Source organism: Pan troglodytes, chromosome 1, assembly GCF_028858775.2.
Source record: "Pan troglodytes isolate AG18354 chromosome 1, NHGRI_mPanTro3-v2.0_pri, whole genome shotgun sequence".
In the NCBI taxonomy this organism is placed as follows: domain Eukaryota; kingdom Metazoa; phylum Chordata; class Mammalia; order Primates; family Hominidae; genus Pan; species Pan troglodytes.
Genome location: NC_072398.2, coordinates 133,857,329 through 133,876,738, shown reverse-complemented (window position 1 = coordinate 133,876,738; position 19,410 = coordinate 133,857,329). Strand labels below are relative to the sequence as shown.

The 19,410-nt window shown below is 34.8% G+C and overlaps 1 protein-coding gene across 9 annotated transcripts in view; it reads right to left on the bottom strand.

Annotated features, from left to right (window-relative positions):
- DPYD (dihydropyrimidine dehydrogenase) overlaps positions 1–19,410 on the bottom strand; it is an 841,255-nt gene that overhangs the window by 223,095 nt on the left and 598,750 nt on the right. For all 9 annotated transcript variants that reach the window (XM_513583.8, XM_009425982.5, XM_016922998.3 and 6 more), the window contains 2 exons: positions 6,248–6,368; positions 5,332–5,451 (listed from right to left, as the gene is read on the bottom strand). In XM_513583.8, the coding sequence (XP_513583.3) occupies positions 5,332–5,451; positions 6,248–6,368 (241 nt within the window). The remainder of the gene's footprint in view (positions 1–5,331; positions 5,452–6,247; positions 6,369–19,410) is intronic.

The following is a 19,410-nucleotide window of genomic DNA, read 5'->3' as shown; positions in this document are numbered from 1 at the left end:
TACATGAATATATTCAAATGAGCATTATTTAAATGAGAATATTTCTAATGGTAAGCCTCTCTCAACCAAAGTGATAATTTATAATAAAATTGTAATCTAGCATCTGTATTTGAAATGCCTACTTTTGACTGTTCTGCAAATATAGTACATACATATTTGTATAACAAGTTCTTTAATAGTTTGATCAGTTAAACTTGTAATAAGCTAAGAATGTTTTTACATAGGTGAATAACAGGCCAGATTTTTTGCATTACTTTTGTCCATACAGAAAAAGGAAAAAAGTGAGTATAAAATGGAAGGCTCTCCTTTTAATTATTCTTTTTGCATGAATTACCACATTTTTATTCATTTAAATTCTATCTTTATCTATCAGGTTATTTTAGATCTTCAATGTTAAAGCCTAAGCTCTTATCAATCAAGATGATTACAATAGGTAGCTTAAATTCGATGACAGATAATAGGCGTGTTTTTCTAAAAGCAATTTATGCATCAATAATCATGTGATTGACACATAAAAAAATCCAGCACATTAAAAACAACTTCCCAATTAAAAAAATACTAACACTGTTTTTTATGATGGAATTGTAATGTGTGGTGTAAGAACTTAAAGCAATCCTGCCAAAATCTTCAGTTGTTGGCATGTGTGAAAATAGTTATTTAAAGAAAAATGTAACTAAAACTTCTGAGTTTGTAATCTGTTTTGTTTTGCCATCTCCCTGATTTTACACAAATATTCACTAATAAATACAACAAAATAAGTGTATGATTAGAGTGGGTTACACTGGATTTGTGTTTACGTAATGCCCAGTAGCACAGTGTATGCTGCCAAGTTATTACTGCATTCTAACAATTCACGCCTAAGTAACTATCTTAAAAACACACATAAACTATGCGATGTGAAGTCGATGCCTAAAATCCCTTGCTAAGCTACTATATTGATTCACATTTGTGCAAGTTTTCTAAATTATACACTTTGTACTCACTTCTGGCCCTACACTGACACAGATCTACAAATTACTAGCTAAATTTCTAACTTGTACCTTCTTTTATTAGTATTTCCTATGTTGGATTTACAATGAAAACACCTTTAGGAAGCTAGTAACCATACAAGCCAGTGTCCAGTATCTCACACAGCTAGATTTCAAATCATTCATTATTCACTTGTAGACTCTAAGAACATTCATGGAATATTCCATTATAATTTATTTAGAAATACACAGTCATTTACTGGATTCTGTAATAACCTCTATGAGAGAAGTAACTTTGAGCTGAAACAGAAAATCTTAAAAGCCATCTTTTATGAATTATTCAGAAATCAATAATAAAGTTTATAAGTCTTAATACTGAAAAAAATGTGTTCTATTGTTGTAATTGTATAAGTTGATACATAATGAATAACTTCAAACAAGCATTCAAAATTTGAAGTTAAGAACAAGAATTTCCTTTCCTTTGGTGAAAATAGAACAAATTTGGCAAATAAAATAATGTAAAATAATAAGTTAGTTTTTCAAGCTTGTGGGAAGTAAATTATATTGAGCCTAAAGTGTCTATCATTATTTCAATTTAAGTGCCTTCTGCACTCTTTCCTATGTATGTGAATGTGCATGTGTTTGTAAGTGCAACACACAAAATATATACAGGACAATGAAATTCATTTCCCATTAATAAAAAAAAAGTTAAAAACACAAGGAACAACAACAAAAACTTCAAATGAATTCACCCCATTGAAAAATGCTTGAATACTGTTTCTCCCGAAGCACCTGTAAATGAATAAAGGTTATCCTCATGAAGTCAGCTGCAAGAAAGACATCTTTAGTTTATGCCATGCAGGACTGATTCTTAACCAGCTCTGAAAGAATCTTACCCACAGGGAGGATTTCATGTGAAAATGTCACACCACAGCTGGATAACACCATTTATATAGGTGATAGTAATCACTGATTTGGGGGCTATCTTAAGATGCCCTCATTATTTGGGAATGAAGTCAGAAAAAAAGGTCAAAATTTGAAACTAAAACAAGAAAAAAAGAAATTAAACTGGGAAAAATAATGAGTCACACAGTCAAGGATGGAGTTTATAATTGTTACTGAGATTAGGGTTTTTTCCAATCAAATAAGTCAAAGAATTTCTTCTTCCTTTCCTCTCTCCAAACCCAATAAACTATTCGGCTGTGTGATGATACATGAATTAACTGCTGTTTGATGCAACAGAAGTTTTCTGCATGGATTCTAGAAAAAGGAAAGGTCGTAACAACTTAGTGTTACATCTATACTGTCCAAAGAAAGGTACAGAATTATTTAGAATCAATGGTTTAGACAGAGTACTTATATGGTGGAGAGCTGAATCAGCCATCCTTGTTTGATAAAAAATATTCCTTTTGGATACCAAACAAGATTTCCTTTTATACTGTTCTCACTATGAAATCATCTGGTATATAATTCAACTTTTTAATGGAGCAATACTATGATGTATTTCTCCCATAATTGAAATTCAAGTTTATAAATCACTTTATTATGAGTTTGTTTCATATATTTAAGCACCGCCCCCCAGAGTTTAATCATCTGTAGATGAATTAGAAAAATTGCTTCTAAAATAGCAAAGCTGAGGATAAGACCTTGGAGTGAGGTCCTAATTTGCTCTCTTGATGTAACTTTTAAGCTACAGCAGGTAGAAGTTATCTTTCTATAGTCTTATTGACTTCTTTTATTTAACAAAAGAGACCTCCCTCTGAAACAGTAACTCTCAAAATATTTTGAAGTTAACTAAGTAAAAAGTGCGTTTTACATTATGGCATATATAAGTGTATATTATGTGTATAACTGAAAAAGAAGTTTGGCCAAACAATGCTTATCCCAACTATATGCAAAGCATTCTGACATTTCTTATTCTATTTCATTATTTAAAATGTTGATTACAGTTCACTAAACTTGATTGCATAGTATACTCATGAGTTGGGAACCAACCTTTGAAAGACATTGCTCTCAAATCCAGGCTACTTATATCGGAAATAATTCCACTGACATTCCTTAGCTGAGATCCCGTTTTCCCAATGCAAGTCACTGTCCCTTATTAGCTAATGCATTTTCTCTAGAAGAACATTCCTGAAATGTGGCCAGTTTTCTACAGCAGGTATACTGCTCCAGGTGCCTCACTATTTCCGTATTTAAACAAAACATAATCTTCATTTCAAAGAGCAGAAATCTTATTCTGAGAAAAATAATAACAATTGAATAAACAGCTAAAGAATATATTGCAAGGGGAAAATATCCTTCACTGGCAATGAAAAGTATGTATTGTGTTCAGGTGGCTATCCAAAATTAAACTCTATTTAGTTTTCACTTTTTAAAAATCTGTGATTCATGCAGCATCTCTGAAAGCAGACATTGCCATGCTCTGAGAGAACACTTGAGCAGATATTAGCACTGTGCTATGGTAAATTTTTAAAAAATCTTATAAAAATATCTAGCTTATTTTGTGTAACTTTCAGTATTAAAGCAGCATTTGAAGTCCTGACAACCATATTTGATACAACTCTCGTAAAATTTGAAACCATTATTATTTAACACAATTTTGCTAGGCTAAGTTTTGCTATAACTCATACTGAAAGTACTCTGTTATAGAACTTGCTCTGTCCTAAAATATATTATCATTGCCTATTTAAACTGCTTTTCAGATTCTATTACCTTTAAACTTAAGCAAGCATTACTTTAAAGGAGGAAAACTATATTAATTCTGTCAATGTGGAGAAAGGCTCTTTTCAAAACAGATTGTTTAATGTGAAGAAACTTAATATAGAACCTATTAGAAATGAGGTACAAGTCCTTTAAAATGTTAGGGATTTTTTGTTGTTTAAAATGAAAGTTCTACCCAGGCTTACCTAAGCTTATAGCCCAAGTGAATATTTATATATGAATTTATAAATCTTAGAAATAGAGTTTTATGGAAATGCTAACAGGCCCTGAGGTATGACTGAGCTTGTTTTCAGGTACTGCTATAATTTCCAGTGTGTGTATGCTTAAAGACTGCAACACAAAAGACTTTTTCTAATGCTGTAATTTTGTAGTTTTATTAGACTGAGTTATAGTATGGGAGAATATTCAGAAATTGCAGCTTAAATGAGAAAACATGAATGGTGTTACTTATATAAAATACTACTGCAATAGTTCTTTTATTAATTTTTAATGTTCAGCACCCTCTGTGACCTCCTTTATTCTCTTGCTGTCAACATGGCAGGCTGGAAAAATTGAAATGGGCTGACAGAAAACATAGTGCATGTTACAGCCCAACTCTGGAGTCTCTTGACTCTCTTTCCGTGGCACATGCTAACGCGGTCCACGTTATTCTGCATTACAATAATATTTAAGGCCCTGTTTGATAGCTCCTGATAAAAGCGAGCTGTGTCTGGAGCCTGAGCAGGTGCTCCTCGTCAGCCTTCTTTCTGACATTGTGGGAATGGCATTCAATTAAAAGCAGAATATAACCGTTTTTGTTCTTCATGGCTCACAGGCATACTTCATACTCTCAAAACTGAATACCTCAGCATGGATAGAGCTTTATTTGTGTCTGTCCAGCCTCTTCCAAAAGCACATTTTGGTCTGATTCAGCAATGCTTTTCTTGAACAGTGGGGCACTGTTATGTTATGTATATTTACCACTTTCTCTATCACCAAGGAGACTAATCCCAAACCAGTACAGTCAAGAACCTTACAGCATTGTCTTTGCAAGACCAAGTTCATGTTGTCACAGTCACAGAGTGCACAGGGTAAAGATACTGAACAGGACCTTGAGATTAAAACCTCTCTTTCTTTTTCAAATTCAAGCGTATGCTGATGAGAAAGAGCGTGCAAAGGTGTGAGGTCTGCAAATGTCTTGTCAGCTGATGCTTAATTCAGTGTTTTAATGGCTTGTTTGGGACAGTTGGGACAAGGTTTTTGAAGAAGGTAGATGTCTAAATTCTAGGAAGAATGAAAACTAGTCCAGACCATGAAAAAGATATTATAATGAGGGTGCTTATATTTTTCTCTCAGAGGGCCCTCATATTAACCCTTACTAGTAAGTGGCAAAAGAACTGAGAGACGATGAGGAATTCTTAGGAAAGCTGGACCACAAGAGAATAGAATTTGTGCAAGACCTTATCTTGATATTCTCTCATCCTGTGCTGTCACTTGAGCTTTCATATTCAATCCGTTCTGTCATAACTATTAGGAATATTGATCAGCTATGAGTTATAAGAATTTGGGATCATAAAGGGCACAAAACTCTTGCAACATGACCTTCTGATTTTTCAGCAACCTCCAAGAAAGCACAATGCAAGAAGTGGGCAACACCTACCAGACACTCCTCCATACGTAGTTCGCTTTGCAATCCCCACTGCTGGCCAAGGTGTGGCATCAGATTTTAATCCCATCAGACCTGAGACAGTGTTAGTGGCTGTAACGCCATTGGCACCACCTGTGCAAGACACATCAACATTTTCATGCAGCTCTTATAAGACACGATAGTTAAAACCCATTCAAACCCTCACATCCCAGAAAAATGCATTCTATTTTATCTGGAGAACATGTCTTCTCCTCAAAGTTCTTCACTAATTTAACTCCTACATTTATGTTTAAAATTTTAAACATTAAAGAAGTTTTAATTACCACAACTTTACTTTCTCAATTATTATACAGACTTGTTGTTACCAAATGTTTTGTATTTGGTGTTATTTTCCAGGTAATTTACAATGTCTTTGCAAGTCAGGGTGCAATTTCCCTGGGATGGAACACAAGCATGCATGATTTTTGTATTCAACAGATATTTATTGAGCATGTGTTTAAGGAAGTCAGCTAGGCCCTATAAAATATGAAGAGAACTCATATGAAATTTCACATTGTGCAAATTGAAATTTCTTTTTTTCTTTTTTACTCATTAAAGTTTAATATATTGAATTGTTACTTTATGAGGTCATTTATTTTGGACGGGTTTGCTGTGACTGTGTTTTTTGTTCTTATAATGTGTGAAATAAGTGTTTATTAGGAAAAAATATAAAGGATCTTGTGTTTCCAAATCAAAGTTCATGGTCAATTTGCTAGCATGAGTCCAGGTGTAAATCTCCTGTGTTTGTGGGATCAAGTGCTCAATTGGAAACTTTTAAAATTGAGACAAAAAATATGCACGTTTGTAGGAAAAGACATACTTGAGTATGGCTACATAATGTGGGCCAATATTTACGATAGCGGGCAACTGATTCAAGTCAAGTTCTTACCTTCCTTTGCAGCTCTTGCGATGCTCACAATATCAGTGACATTTGGGGTCAGCTTGGCAAAAAAAGGAATCTGAACAGCTTGCCTAACCCAGCGGCAGATGTTCCGCACCAGCTCTGGATCCTGTTCAAATAGGTCGGTTAAATATAGAACATAATTAAAGAATTGTGATCAAAATGTGTACTGGAACAACAGCAAAGCTGGAGACGTGCAAGACAAATCCAACTTGACAATGAGCTACATGATATATTTCTCAAATTCCTCCTCAGTATTACACCTAGACTCATTAGGGAACTAAGGTTAACACACTTCAAGTGAACTGCAGATTCATCACATAAAGGTTAAATTCCTCAACAGAGCCTTTAGAAAATAAAATTTCAAAGAACAAAATGGAAGACAGTGTTTCCCACTTTCAGTTAAATATTATCAGGGATGAAACACAAACTTTTGATGTTAAGTACAAGAAACATTACAAAATTTCTAGTGATCTCATTGGTTTAAGCAAAATAAAAAATATTTAAAACTGCTGACTCAAGTGAATGATATTAAATCTAAAGCTTGTTGTTTTCATTATTAGACTTAGTCTTGACATGTATTCAAAATAAAATCTATCTATGACTTCATCATCAATCTACATGTGATATATAGTATATGCAAATATGGAATAATTCAGCCTTGTATTATACATGAGCTGATCAGTAACTTTAATTTACTTTTGTAAATGTTACCAAGATCTGTGCAGCATTTTCAGCACTCACAAACTTGAAAGAATTGATCAAAATGACAAAAATGAAATAAAATATCAAATGCTCATTTTAAAAAGCAAGAAATAGACATTTCCCTGTGCCTATTTTCTGTGATTTTCCAGGCTTTTATTTTCTCATGGGGCAAGTATCATTTAGAGGGCAAACACCTATCCTTTCCATTGAATAACTTAGCTACAGTACAGTAATGTTCTTTGATTTCAACACATACAATAGTCCTTTTTTTCATTACTTTTAGTGCAAAATTTATTCTGACAGGTACTGATAATGTGCTTTGATAAATTACCTTAAAGTATGCAATAGCAATTCATTATTGAACTTGGTAATATTATCTTAGCAAGTTAAAATGTTTTTGAATAAAAGAAAAACCCAGACAAATACAGTCATATATTTAAACTATGAAATAGCAGGCAAGCATATCATTTGTAATTAATGTTTTTATATGTAAGAAAGTTGCTCTTTGCATTTTAACCTTTCAAATTCCTTTAAGATGAGATTTTTAATGTTATAACCTTTAGAAAGAACCTTTTCACTTAGGTTTAATGTGTCTTGATCCATCATCCTGTATTACTCAAAAAGTTATGCATTTTTGTGCTAAGATACTGCAATGAGGTAATTTCTGTTGATTGTTATCATCTCTATTAAGCAAAACTTAATACTTTTAAAAAGAAGTCTTTGGCTTGGCTTATTCTCTTTTTAGAACAGTAATTTCTTCATTAAACATAAATATTAAAAAAGTACTATATGGAAAGCTCTACAGGGCATAGTGTGCATTATGAATAGTAAAATGTGGAGACTTAGCTGTACAAATTCTAACTCATGAAAATGGAGATCTGCCCCTGCCCATGCAATGCTCATGAAATATTTATAACCACTGCACTGGTATTATGAAGGCAGTTGCATCTTTGTGACTTTCATTTCTAAGTTATGAATTTCCATGGGACTTAGCCTAGAAATGACAGTAACTCTAGATGATATGAATTGCATGTCCTTTGTGGAAGCTCTCTTTAAGGTAGACTTTGACAATAATTTAAAGATCACTTGAATGGCATAATACATGGAATGTGTCCTGATAAGAATTACTGAAACAAATTTGAAATATTATTTGGTTCCAATAGAGTAAACATTAATAATCTGATATAGGCTTCTAAGTGGCTTTCAATACTATTGACCCCCATGCCATAATAATTTACTTTGAACATCTGTCAGACATTTTTTCTGATTTTCACTAGGTGACTGCTTTAAATGACTGCCTCTTACCCATTGCTTAATGATCTGGAATTTGTTCAAAGTTTTTCAAATTCTTAGAAACACATGGTTTTTTTTGGTTAGCACTGTTTACTTGAATCATCTGTCTCTATTTTGAGATACCATAATTTGACCCTCCATGAGTAAATTTGACCCTCCATGAGTAAAGTTGACGGTGTTCACATATATTTTTCTCAACTTCATACTTAGGCAAGCCAGCTGCTGACTAATCATCATAGCCAAGAGTAAGTACAATTTGGCTACCTGAAAATTTTAAAAACAACTTCTAACCAAAATTACCATAAAAATTAATGATTGTTCTGTAAATTGCAATGTTTTGTTTGACAGGTATAATAGAGAATATTCTAATACAACTAGAAATGTGGTGAGGTCAATAACATCATGAAATGAATCTATATACTTCGGGGAATTCACGAATAGACTGTAACTATTTATATTTTCCTGGTTTCTTCACAATTTTGATATGAATGTTCAAGATCTAAAAGCAATTAATAGTGTTTCTACATCTTGACCTTCTCATTTTCTAGTGATAGCATGAGATGGCTTTGCCTCTTGTAACAAGCCAGTTTTTAGAATCTTATTGAAATAAATAAGTTTTAGACAATTTCTAATTCTTCCCAAAATCTTCAGGATCAGAAATATACAAAAGTACTCTTATCTCTCAGAAAAATCGAGAGTTTACCATTACCAATACATACAAGGAGAAGAAGAAAAGGAAGAAGGAAAACAAAAAACAATTATTGACTGCTCTATTTCTGGGCACTAAAAAATATATGTTGTGTCAATGAATGAGGAATGAGTGAAAACTTGGCAACTTGGCATATTTTCACATTATTTCCTTATATATCCATCAAAATATAAACTATGTCTAGATTTAAGAAAAACCCAGCTATATTTTATGACAATGTCCAAAAGCATGAAATGTAGGAAGACTACTTTACAAATCACTGGTAATTCTGGGAAAAAGTGATGGATAATTAAGAAAAACAGAATAGCTTAACAAAATTTTAAAAATGTCTAATACACAAAAACGTCTACGTAGATCACAAAGGCTTTATTGGTGCTTTCTAAAGGCATTAATGCTTCTCCCTGAACATGATTTGCAATCTCTGTCACAGTAGTTGCTTGTCTTTGTGTGTGTGTGTGTGTGTGTGTGCATGTTCTTCAATACCTGTTAACCCTTTTGCTATTCAATGTGATCACCAAAGAAAGCTCTGAAGCAACAAAATGATTTCCTGTGATGGAGGTGCATGGCATTATAAGCAGAAAGACACTTGAAGCCCCTAAAAGAATGAGTGACAGATCTAGGGAGCAAATGGTGGTCTTGAGGATACTACGTAAAGTGAAGGTACCAGAGCAGACTTGTGAAGTGCTGAGAAGAGTTTTGATAAAAGCAAGCTAGAGGCAAATTTGGCCTATTTGAAAATTTTGATGAGGTACAGCCCCATGTCTGCCTGCAACTAATCTTATCAGGAATAGATTCCTATGAAAATCAAACAACGGTGACAACACAACTAGAAAAGGTAATGCTGAGGAATGCAGATTACTTGCTGCAGTAATGTCCATTATGCAAAACTGGTTGTTTTTAAAGCTTAATTTCTAATCTGGGACACAAGATAATAATTTTTAATTATAGTAACTACTCTGTATTTAGTTACACATTAAGGGAGTTCTATAAATGACCCATCCTGCTGCTTTTGAGACCCTGAAGATGACCTCTTCATTGTAGAGCAGGTATTTCTACCAATTACTTAGGGCATCAAATCTCACTGGTTTCATGTCCTCTGCAAAGGAATAAGCACTACAGAATGAGACTGAGAATTTCCTGATAAGCTAAATCACAAGTGAAATTTTGACTTGAAGAAACATTTCTCTCCCATGTACCTAGTAATTTTCACTCTGTACAATTCATTTCAAAATGGCTTTCTTAGAATCTGGCATTTCAATAAATCCACTGAAAAATTTTACCAGTTATAAAATGTTTTTCACTAAGCAACTCTTCAGTCTTAATTCATATGACATGCCAAGAGGTGGCTAGAATTTTCATTACATCCATGTTTCTGATGGAAAGAACTGGGGCCCAGAAGATCAATCTGAGTACCAATTTCACCTTCTTAATTTTCTTTCCCATTATCATGTCCTAAACCTTCATCTTCTTTAGCAAAATTGCTCCCTGAAGTGAAATTCAGCCATCAATTGTAAACTAGAACTATCGAAGGCTTCTACTTCACTTATTCCTGTAAGACTAGAAGTAGCTGCAAAATAATGAGCAAAAGTGATGTATTATCCTTCTATGTCAATAAAACAGGACAGGCAGTCAACTGTTCCAGGTACAATTATAATATTAGTGAATGCAAAGACTATGTGTTGAAATGGAGATGTTTTTATTAACTATTTTTTAGCATGTGTCCTTCTTGCATCTGTTTTTCTGACTTAAGTATTCTAATGGTGGTCCAACCACTTTGGAAATTAGTTGTGCAGTTTCCTAAAAAGGTAAACATGGACTTACTAATCAACCCAGAAATTCAACTCTTAATTATATATACAAGTGAGATGGAAACATATTTCTACATTAAAACTTGCACATGAATACTCACAGAAACTTTTTCAAAATAGGCCCAAATTTGACATAATGCCAATATTCATCAATATGTGAGTTGAATAAACAAAATTGCTGCATATCCACGCAATGAAATACGATTCAACAACAAAAAGAAACTAATGAATCATGCCACAACTTGGAATTAATAAAACAAAATGATGCTAAGTTACAGAAGTAGACATTATATGCATACATTTATTAAAATTCTGTAAGAGGAAAAACTATGAGTATGGAAAGCAGAGCAGTGGTTGCTGAGACTGAGAATTAGGCTGGAGGAGGAATTAAGTGGAAACAAGTATAAGAAAATTTTTGAGGGTAATGGAAATGTTCCATTTTCTTTAAAGGATAACTATTGATATATTTGAAGATATTAAAATTAAAATGTTAATATATTTAAAAACATTGTGAAAAGACAAGGCACAAAGTGGGACAAGATTCTGAAGCACAATTCATAAAGGAGTAGTATCCAGAATATATAAAGGACCACCTGCAAATTAATGAGAAAAATGGGCAAAACTTTAACATACTTCATTCAACATAGCATACTTCATTGGATTTCATTCAAGATGAAATCCAAATGGCCAAAAATTTATGAAATGTGATCAGCCTTATGAACACCTTTCACATTTTTTCCATATAAGGACAATGCTCATTTAAACCACAATGTGATGCCATTATATATCTACCAGATTGGGGGGTTTGGGGGAAAGTCAATACACCCTGGGGAGAATGTAAATCAGTACAAGAGTCTTTGGGAAACAGTTTCATATGATCTAGGTTCCACTCTTACGTACATGTCCTTTTAAAGATGCAAACTCCAGAATACATGTTCAAAATATCAATAGTAGCACTGTTTGAAATAGCCCCAAAGTGGAAAAAATCCAAATTGTCCATCAAGAGTAAAATGAAAAATAAATGGTAATATAGTCATACAATGGAATAAACACACTAGAGCTACATACAATGATAAGGATGAATCTCATAATGCTTAGCAAAAGAAACCAGTCTCAAAAGTATACAATATAATTTGATTCATATAAATTCCTTAAATAGAAAGTAAATATGGTCTTTAGAGACATACATATGGGTGATAAAACTACGAAGAAAAGCAAAGCAAAGAGTAGGGATGGTGTTAAAGTGGACAGAGAGGGTTGTGTTAGGGTGGGACATATAGGGAGCTTTTGAGGTGTTGCAGATGTTCTATTTCTTGACCTGGTGGTCACATGTTGTGCACATTATGAGTTGTTAAAAAATATATGTGTGTGTGTGTAGGTATCTGTTTATAAATGCATACATATATGTTTCATGTATGTTGTCTATATTCCACAATAAGAAAATATACAAATGACCAGCAAATATGAAAAGACATCGAATCTCGCTAGTAATTAGAAAAACAAAAGAATAAACATGATCACCTATCATGATTTGCCAAAAATGTAAAGACTGATAATATCCCTCTTTGCTGAGGTTGCAAAGAAATAGGCGTTCTCATAGGCTCTCAATAGGAAAGTAAATTAATAACTCCTTTTTGAAGAACAATGTGGTAATATGTATAAAAATGTAAAGCTCATCTTATTAGTTTTAAATTCCAGTTCCAAATACCTAGCCTAATGAAATCCACATGCATTCAAGATATGTGTACAAAGATGTCTGCCATTCACTACAGCATTGTTTGCAGTAGTGAAAAAAAGAATAAATGTCAATATGGGAAGATTTGTGAAAAGTACTATAATCCATACAATGAAATACTATGCAGCCATTAAAAATAAATCTTTATAAACTGACATGGAAAGATATCCAAAACATATTAAGTGAACAAAAGCAAGACACAGAATAACACACAGATAGCCTAATCCTGTTTTTAAAATATAAATATGTACATATATTTATATAGAGGTCTGAAAAACAGACTATGCATTTATGCTGTAACCTGTTAGCAGTGATTACCTCTGAAATGTTCCATATTTTGAATGTGGTATAATCGGGTATAGACATTTGCCAAAACACATCAAACTCTACACTTAAGTGTGTTCATGCTAATATAGGTAAATTATTTCTAATATAGATAAATTTCATCTATTATTCTAAAAATAATTCTAAAGGCACTCAAATGTAAATAGAAAAATGAAAGAAAGTGGCATTGTAGGTAATGCGGGTTCTACCCTTTTGGCAAATATTTATTGACCATGAGGCACTACAAATTTTCCGTGCTGAACACTAAGATGAATGAAACTAGAGTCTGCAAGGAAATGCAAACCAGGCACACAATAAAATGGACATCTGATATTAAGTGTCACAAAAGACTAGACATCCTGAAAGTGTTCTATCATTTCAGCTTATTTCAGAGCGTGTAGCATAGAACCTGAGACATAGTAGGCATTCAACAGTATTGGTGAATTGATAGAGCCTACACCACACAAATTGACACTGACTTTCTTATTTCTATGAACTTGGAGGAAAATTGAGAGTACAGTATACTGGGTCCAGGATAACATAATAGATAACTGTTTTAGGTACTATATTGGATAATACAGATTTAGAGATATGTAATATGCTATCCCTGTTCTTTAAAAACATAAACCAAAATACTTTACAATCTAGGGGAGACAAATGCATACAACAAACACATAATGTGATTATAAAATGTTGTAACTGTATATACCTGGAATGTGTACATGTGTGCCTGTGTGTGTGTGTGTGTGGCCACTTCCTTGTGCCTTAAATAGAAGATGACATAGACCCACCTGTGTGTCCTCTCCTCCCCAAGCACATAGCCTTCTCTATTCTGTTTCTCATTTCAAGTTTTTTCTTATTTTTCTCTTTCTACCTGGAATGCCCTTCATTTTTTGTCCCTTGAATAACACCCTTCAACGCAGCACTCCACGACAAATCCTTCCATCCCACTTCAGCACAGGATGGATTAGTAAATGACTGCCTCTTTAGTGCTCCTATAATGTTTCTTTACTACTGCATTTATCACAGTGTTTTATAGTCATCTTCTCTGTTTAATAATCAATTTCTTTCTACTAGACTATTAGTCTTTTAGGGGATGTATTTTACTCTTTTATCCTAGCAAAGAGCCTGGTACATGAAAGACAATAAATACCATGTTGAATGAAAGAATGAAGAATTTCTAATTGCATACCAGCTTTCTATCATGAACCACAAAACATTTGCATCTCCTCTTCCATGGAGCCAAAATAAGCTGGAGATACAGGATATTAGCAGCTCTTGCTCCAGGAGCCAACTGAGTTTGAAAACAGTCTTTTGATGCTCTCCATCAGTGAGCTAAAATACTTGGAGAGAACAGTCACCTACTGTGGCCTAGAAGTCCACGAGAACCCACCTGAGGGCCCAGGCTGACCATGATCCTTTCTGTCTGAACCTTTAATACATTGAGGGCTTTTCCAGAGTTTGTACCTCTGACCCTGACCCTGCCTCAACTTCCAGTCTTTAGTCCCTGGGACCTTGAGGGGAAGGGAGATGCTGTCCATATTTTTATCAGCTAAAGGGAACTATATTCCTGTTTTGTTCCTTTAAATATCATTTCTGGTGAATATAACTTAATGATGTTTTTTTTTTCTTCCTTTCAGACAAAATTTCCCTAGTATACCATTCCTCTGACATTCTTAGTGTCAATGCTCCCCATTCCACTTAGTCTCTAAATTTTTTTTTTTTTTTTTTTTTTTTTTTTTACAAATGGACAAGAATTGCCATACACTACTCACTGTTTAGTTAATTCCTGACTGCCAGCATTCTTTCAGGCACTATTTTAATTCTCTGCGAGGACTCTCAGATCCTCTCCACCAGCTCACTTCTTTACTCTCAAATGGCAGTGTTAATTGTAGAGATCAGCCCTCAAAGCTGTTCAAATTTCAGATCTCCTCTGCCACAATTTGTCCCTATGGAATCAGATTCAGATTTCAGAGAATTATCTTGCTTCTGCTGGCTAATCCCAACAGGAAATCCACGGCCTCACCTGGCCATGGTAATGAAGTTTGAGAGGTACCTGCCCAAATAAACAGATCAATGAACACCTTCTGCCCACAGTTTCATGGGCTATTCTAGACACTGAGCCTCTCAGGGGCACTGTAGCACTATTGCTATTTTAATATGTAAATACCTTGTCTCTATTCCAGGAATCCCATGTTGCATCAAAGAAATGGAAGCAGGGCTCAGACCCTGCATGGTAGAGGGGGCTCTGCAATTTAAAGGGTTAACTTTCTGCAATGTTGAGGAGTCGCATAACTTTTCACGAGAGCTGATGAGTAGATATGCTAAAGTAACTAAGTTCTGAAAAGGTCTTAGAAAAATACATGCAGAAGCAGGCAACTGCAACAGACACAGACATGAACCACTCAGATCTACCTTCTGGAACAGACTCTGGCCCAGCTGCAGGAGTGTGGTGAGCTGACTGCCTCTAACTGCTTCCTCCTTTAGGTGTGCCTCGCTTTTAAACTGGGGTCATGCTCCTTTCAGGGAGACCCCAGTGAATGATAGCAAAACTGTAGTACAAGGGTCTAGCTATTTCTGGTGAATGTGGGACTCCTCTAACAGGCACTTTTTGTCCTGAAGCTCCCTACTGGGCTAGCAAAGATTTTTCTTGTGTCTATATCAGGGTCCAATGGCTCCCCTTTTCCAATTTTGCTTCCACTTTTTTCCTTTCACAAGCATTTCTCTCCAATAAACCTTTGGCCCTCCTAACTCCCTCTCTGTGTCTGATTCCTGGAGGACTCAACTGACACAACAGTTCTCTACTTGTATGAAGAATTCTCCCTGTAAGAGGATTACGCTATATTCTAGGAAAGTCAAAGAAGAAAAAAACTTGCCCAAGTGACCCCAGGATATCTTACTGAGAGGAATTCAAGAAAGCTACACTGAATCCAAACGAATCTCTCAAATTTCTTCTGAATTCTAGTTCTACCCTTGGCTTGACAGAACAAGGTCTCTTGGAATGCCCTGAATACAGTTAAGCCTTGTTGGTGACCTACCCAGCAATAGCCAATATAAGCTCAGGGGAAAGAAAAGGTCCAACACCAGGAAGCAGGGCTAATTTTTTTCCTAGAAAAAGACTGCTTTTACGGACATGGTAGGAGACAATGATTGAGTGACCTCTGCAAAAAGACAACTCAGAGACATCCTTAAAGAGTTTGGACACTTACTTGATCTTTTGATTCAGAACTTGCTCAAACTCACTATTGTGATGTGGGACTCTGGAAGCAATTGTGCAGATGCCCATGGATGAAGGACATGATGCTTTTGTGTCCGCAAGACAAAATTATCCATCAAGGGAGGATGGCCAGAGGAATCAGCGTAGATGCTAATACTCATTCCAATTCTTTGTCTCTTACAGATGCAATCAATGACAAACCTCTTAAAAACTTCACTGAGAGGCTGGGCACATTGGCTCATGCCTGTAATCCCAGCACTTTGGAAGACTGAGGAGGGTGGATCACTTGAGGTCAGGCGTTCAAGACCACCCTGGCCCACATGGCAAATCCTTGTCTCTACTAAAAGTACAAAAAAGAAAACAAACAAACAAACAAACAAAAAACCAGGCATGGTAACACATACCTGTAATCTCAGCTACTCAGGAGGCTGAGGAATGAGAATCTTTTAAACCCAGGAGGTGGAGGCTGCAGTGAGCTGAGATTGCATCACTGCATTCCAGCCTGGGCGACAGAGCAAGACTCTGTCTCAATAAAATAAAATAAAATAAAATATTATTCATTGAGAGGTCAGATGAAACTTCTTCCAGGTGTGTTGGGCCTCCAATGCCCTCTGTTCTGAACTGTACTCCATTCTAATGTCTGCCTTAGCTTTCATAATCCATTCTGCTTGTTTGAAGTCTAGTTCTCCCTTTCCACTATCTGTACTCTACATTTCTAGACTTTATCCGTTGTTCACTTCTTCCTGGATTGGATCCCTCTGAGCCTCTATGCCTGCCTGAATTGACCTAAAGTTGCCTACCTTGCACCCATAATTGATCCATGACTTGTCTGTCACTTAGGGGCAGCCATTCCTTTCTGCCTTATAATGTTTTTCTTTACCTATGGTGTATATTCCCTGGTCTATTTCCCTTGTCTTAGCTTTTATCATGTTTTTTTCTAAAACCAAGATTGACACAGGTTCCATAGGCCTATCTTCACAGGCAAACAAAAAACTCTTCGAGAGCCATACATTGGCCATATTTCGCAGTAATTAGGACACCTCCAAATCTTCTACATTAAAGCATTTCAGAATAGTTTATTCTTTTGTTGAATCCTTTATACTGAGCCAAAAAATGAGCTTGAACTTTAAGTGTGGGATATTATTTATCTTTAAATTAAAATGCTAGTTTTATCTACCATACAAAAAGGGTGTCATCCATAGTTTGCTTATTAATGAGGGTATGCAGCATAATTTGGAAGATCTTAATATATGGAGAAACAGGTCATGCACACATTTTCCTGATACCACCAGTAGGTGTTCAAAATTGTGGACCAGCTGAGCCAAAATGAACCCCAGCAGGTTTCCTAATCATTGCTTAGAACACATTAAAAAGACCTCAGTGGGTTATGAAATATAGGCAGCTGCTTGCCCTACTATGTATGGATTCATTTTGGATAAGGGCAAGTGTGTATGTAAATGTATAATAAGGTGTTTTTATTCTTTGCAGACTTCAAGCAGCTTGGCATTTGTTTTCCTAATGCAAAGCATTAGTGTAAACAATATAACAATTGATATTTTATACATCTGCTGGTCTATTCACTTAGCTTATGTATTTCAGTGCTAGACTTAGAAAACAACCACAAGCATAAAACCTCAGTATTTTTATAATTCCATATTGAAGTGAATGATTAACCAACACAGGGAGGAAGCTAGTGTGGGGCACCATTCTGCCCTGGAGCACCCACCATGCTGATACATTTAGGATGAAGAGAGTCTAGGGAAGTCACGCTTCTGTCCTGGGAATGTTATGAAATCCAAGCAAGAAATAATTACTATTGAGGCAATTTTAAATAACCTGTCAGAGAAAAACTGCAATCCCTTGGCAATGAATGGTTCCGACTAAGGAGAACTCATCTATAACAAGTTGGTATAGTTCTTTAAAGAATTTCTTCCCACTGCTGCTGTAGGAGCTGGAAAGAAATATCTAGGCCATTTTGTTTGTTTGTTTGTTTGCTTGTTTTTGCCAGCTCTGTGGACTGATATCCCTTTTTGAGGTAAATACTCAAAACTAAATACTAAAGGAAATAATCATACTAAGGAAATACTAAAGTGGGTGACTTTGGTAGAAATCTTTGGTGATAATATGGGATAGAGAAGGCTTTAAACATGACCTTTTATAAGTGTGGTATTCACAAATTCAAAATGAAATTCATGGATACTGGATTTTATCTAAAATCTTTAGCAATCTTGAACCTAAAAATCCTTAAATATATTTATTATACTCATGTGGTGGTTTATAAGCATACATGTCATAAGGGGTGTGTCTGTGTAAAAAGAGAGTTCTCTATTTTAATCTTTCAGGTGTCAAGGAAAGGAAACATGGCAAGGTTACCCCATTTTGGGGAGTTTATTGCAACTATACATGGAAAAATAAAAAAGTAAGTGAAATGTTTTTGGTAAAGGAAGAAAGAGCTAGGCCTCTGGGGACTGGGACACCATCAATCATTTTGTGAGACATACAGCAGCTCTAAAGAGCAGCTCCTGTTTTCTTGTTGTTCCTTTAGGAATGGGTGTCTATTGTTTTAAGGATTAAAAACTCTGCAATACGAATACATCTGCTCTTATTTCTCAGCATCTCTTATTCCATTTCTACTTCTACTCACTTTCTCCTTTTTCCTATATTAGCTTTTTGGTTCTCCAATTCAATTTTTTTGAAAATTGAGTTGAATTTGGTTTTCCGATTCAATTTTTTTACTATTTTATATATATATATATGCATATATATATGTGTGTGTGTGTATATGTATAGGCATATATATGTGTGTGTAAATATATATGTATATATACGTATCATATATACATGTGTATATATCCACATATGTGTATATATACATATGTATATATGTATACACATTTATATACATATATACATATCATATATGTGTATATATACACGTATATATACATATCATATATACATATGTGTATATATACACGTATATATATACACACACACATATATATATACATATATATATAATATATTTAAAAACAAATCCACAGAGAACAACACTCAGTACAAATAGCGTTCTTTATATTTTGGCTGTCTGAAATTTGACTTCCCTTCCTATTTGCAGGAAATTTAAATCATATGAAGCATTGGTAGGACACAGGAACTATCCCCATTTCGCAAGTCTTTGAAAATAGGGTCTTACTCTTTCTACTGTCTTGCAACCAAAAAACCAGTACATGATCCAGGCCTAGCCAACTGAAGATCCAGCCCAAAGTTTTAACCTCACAATCAGAAAAGTGGTTAAATTGTATTTGTGGTAGTGTGTTGTGCAGCATCTCCTGACAGTATCCCATGATGGCAGTAGTG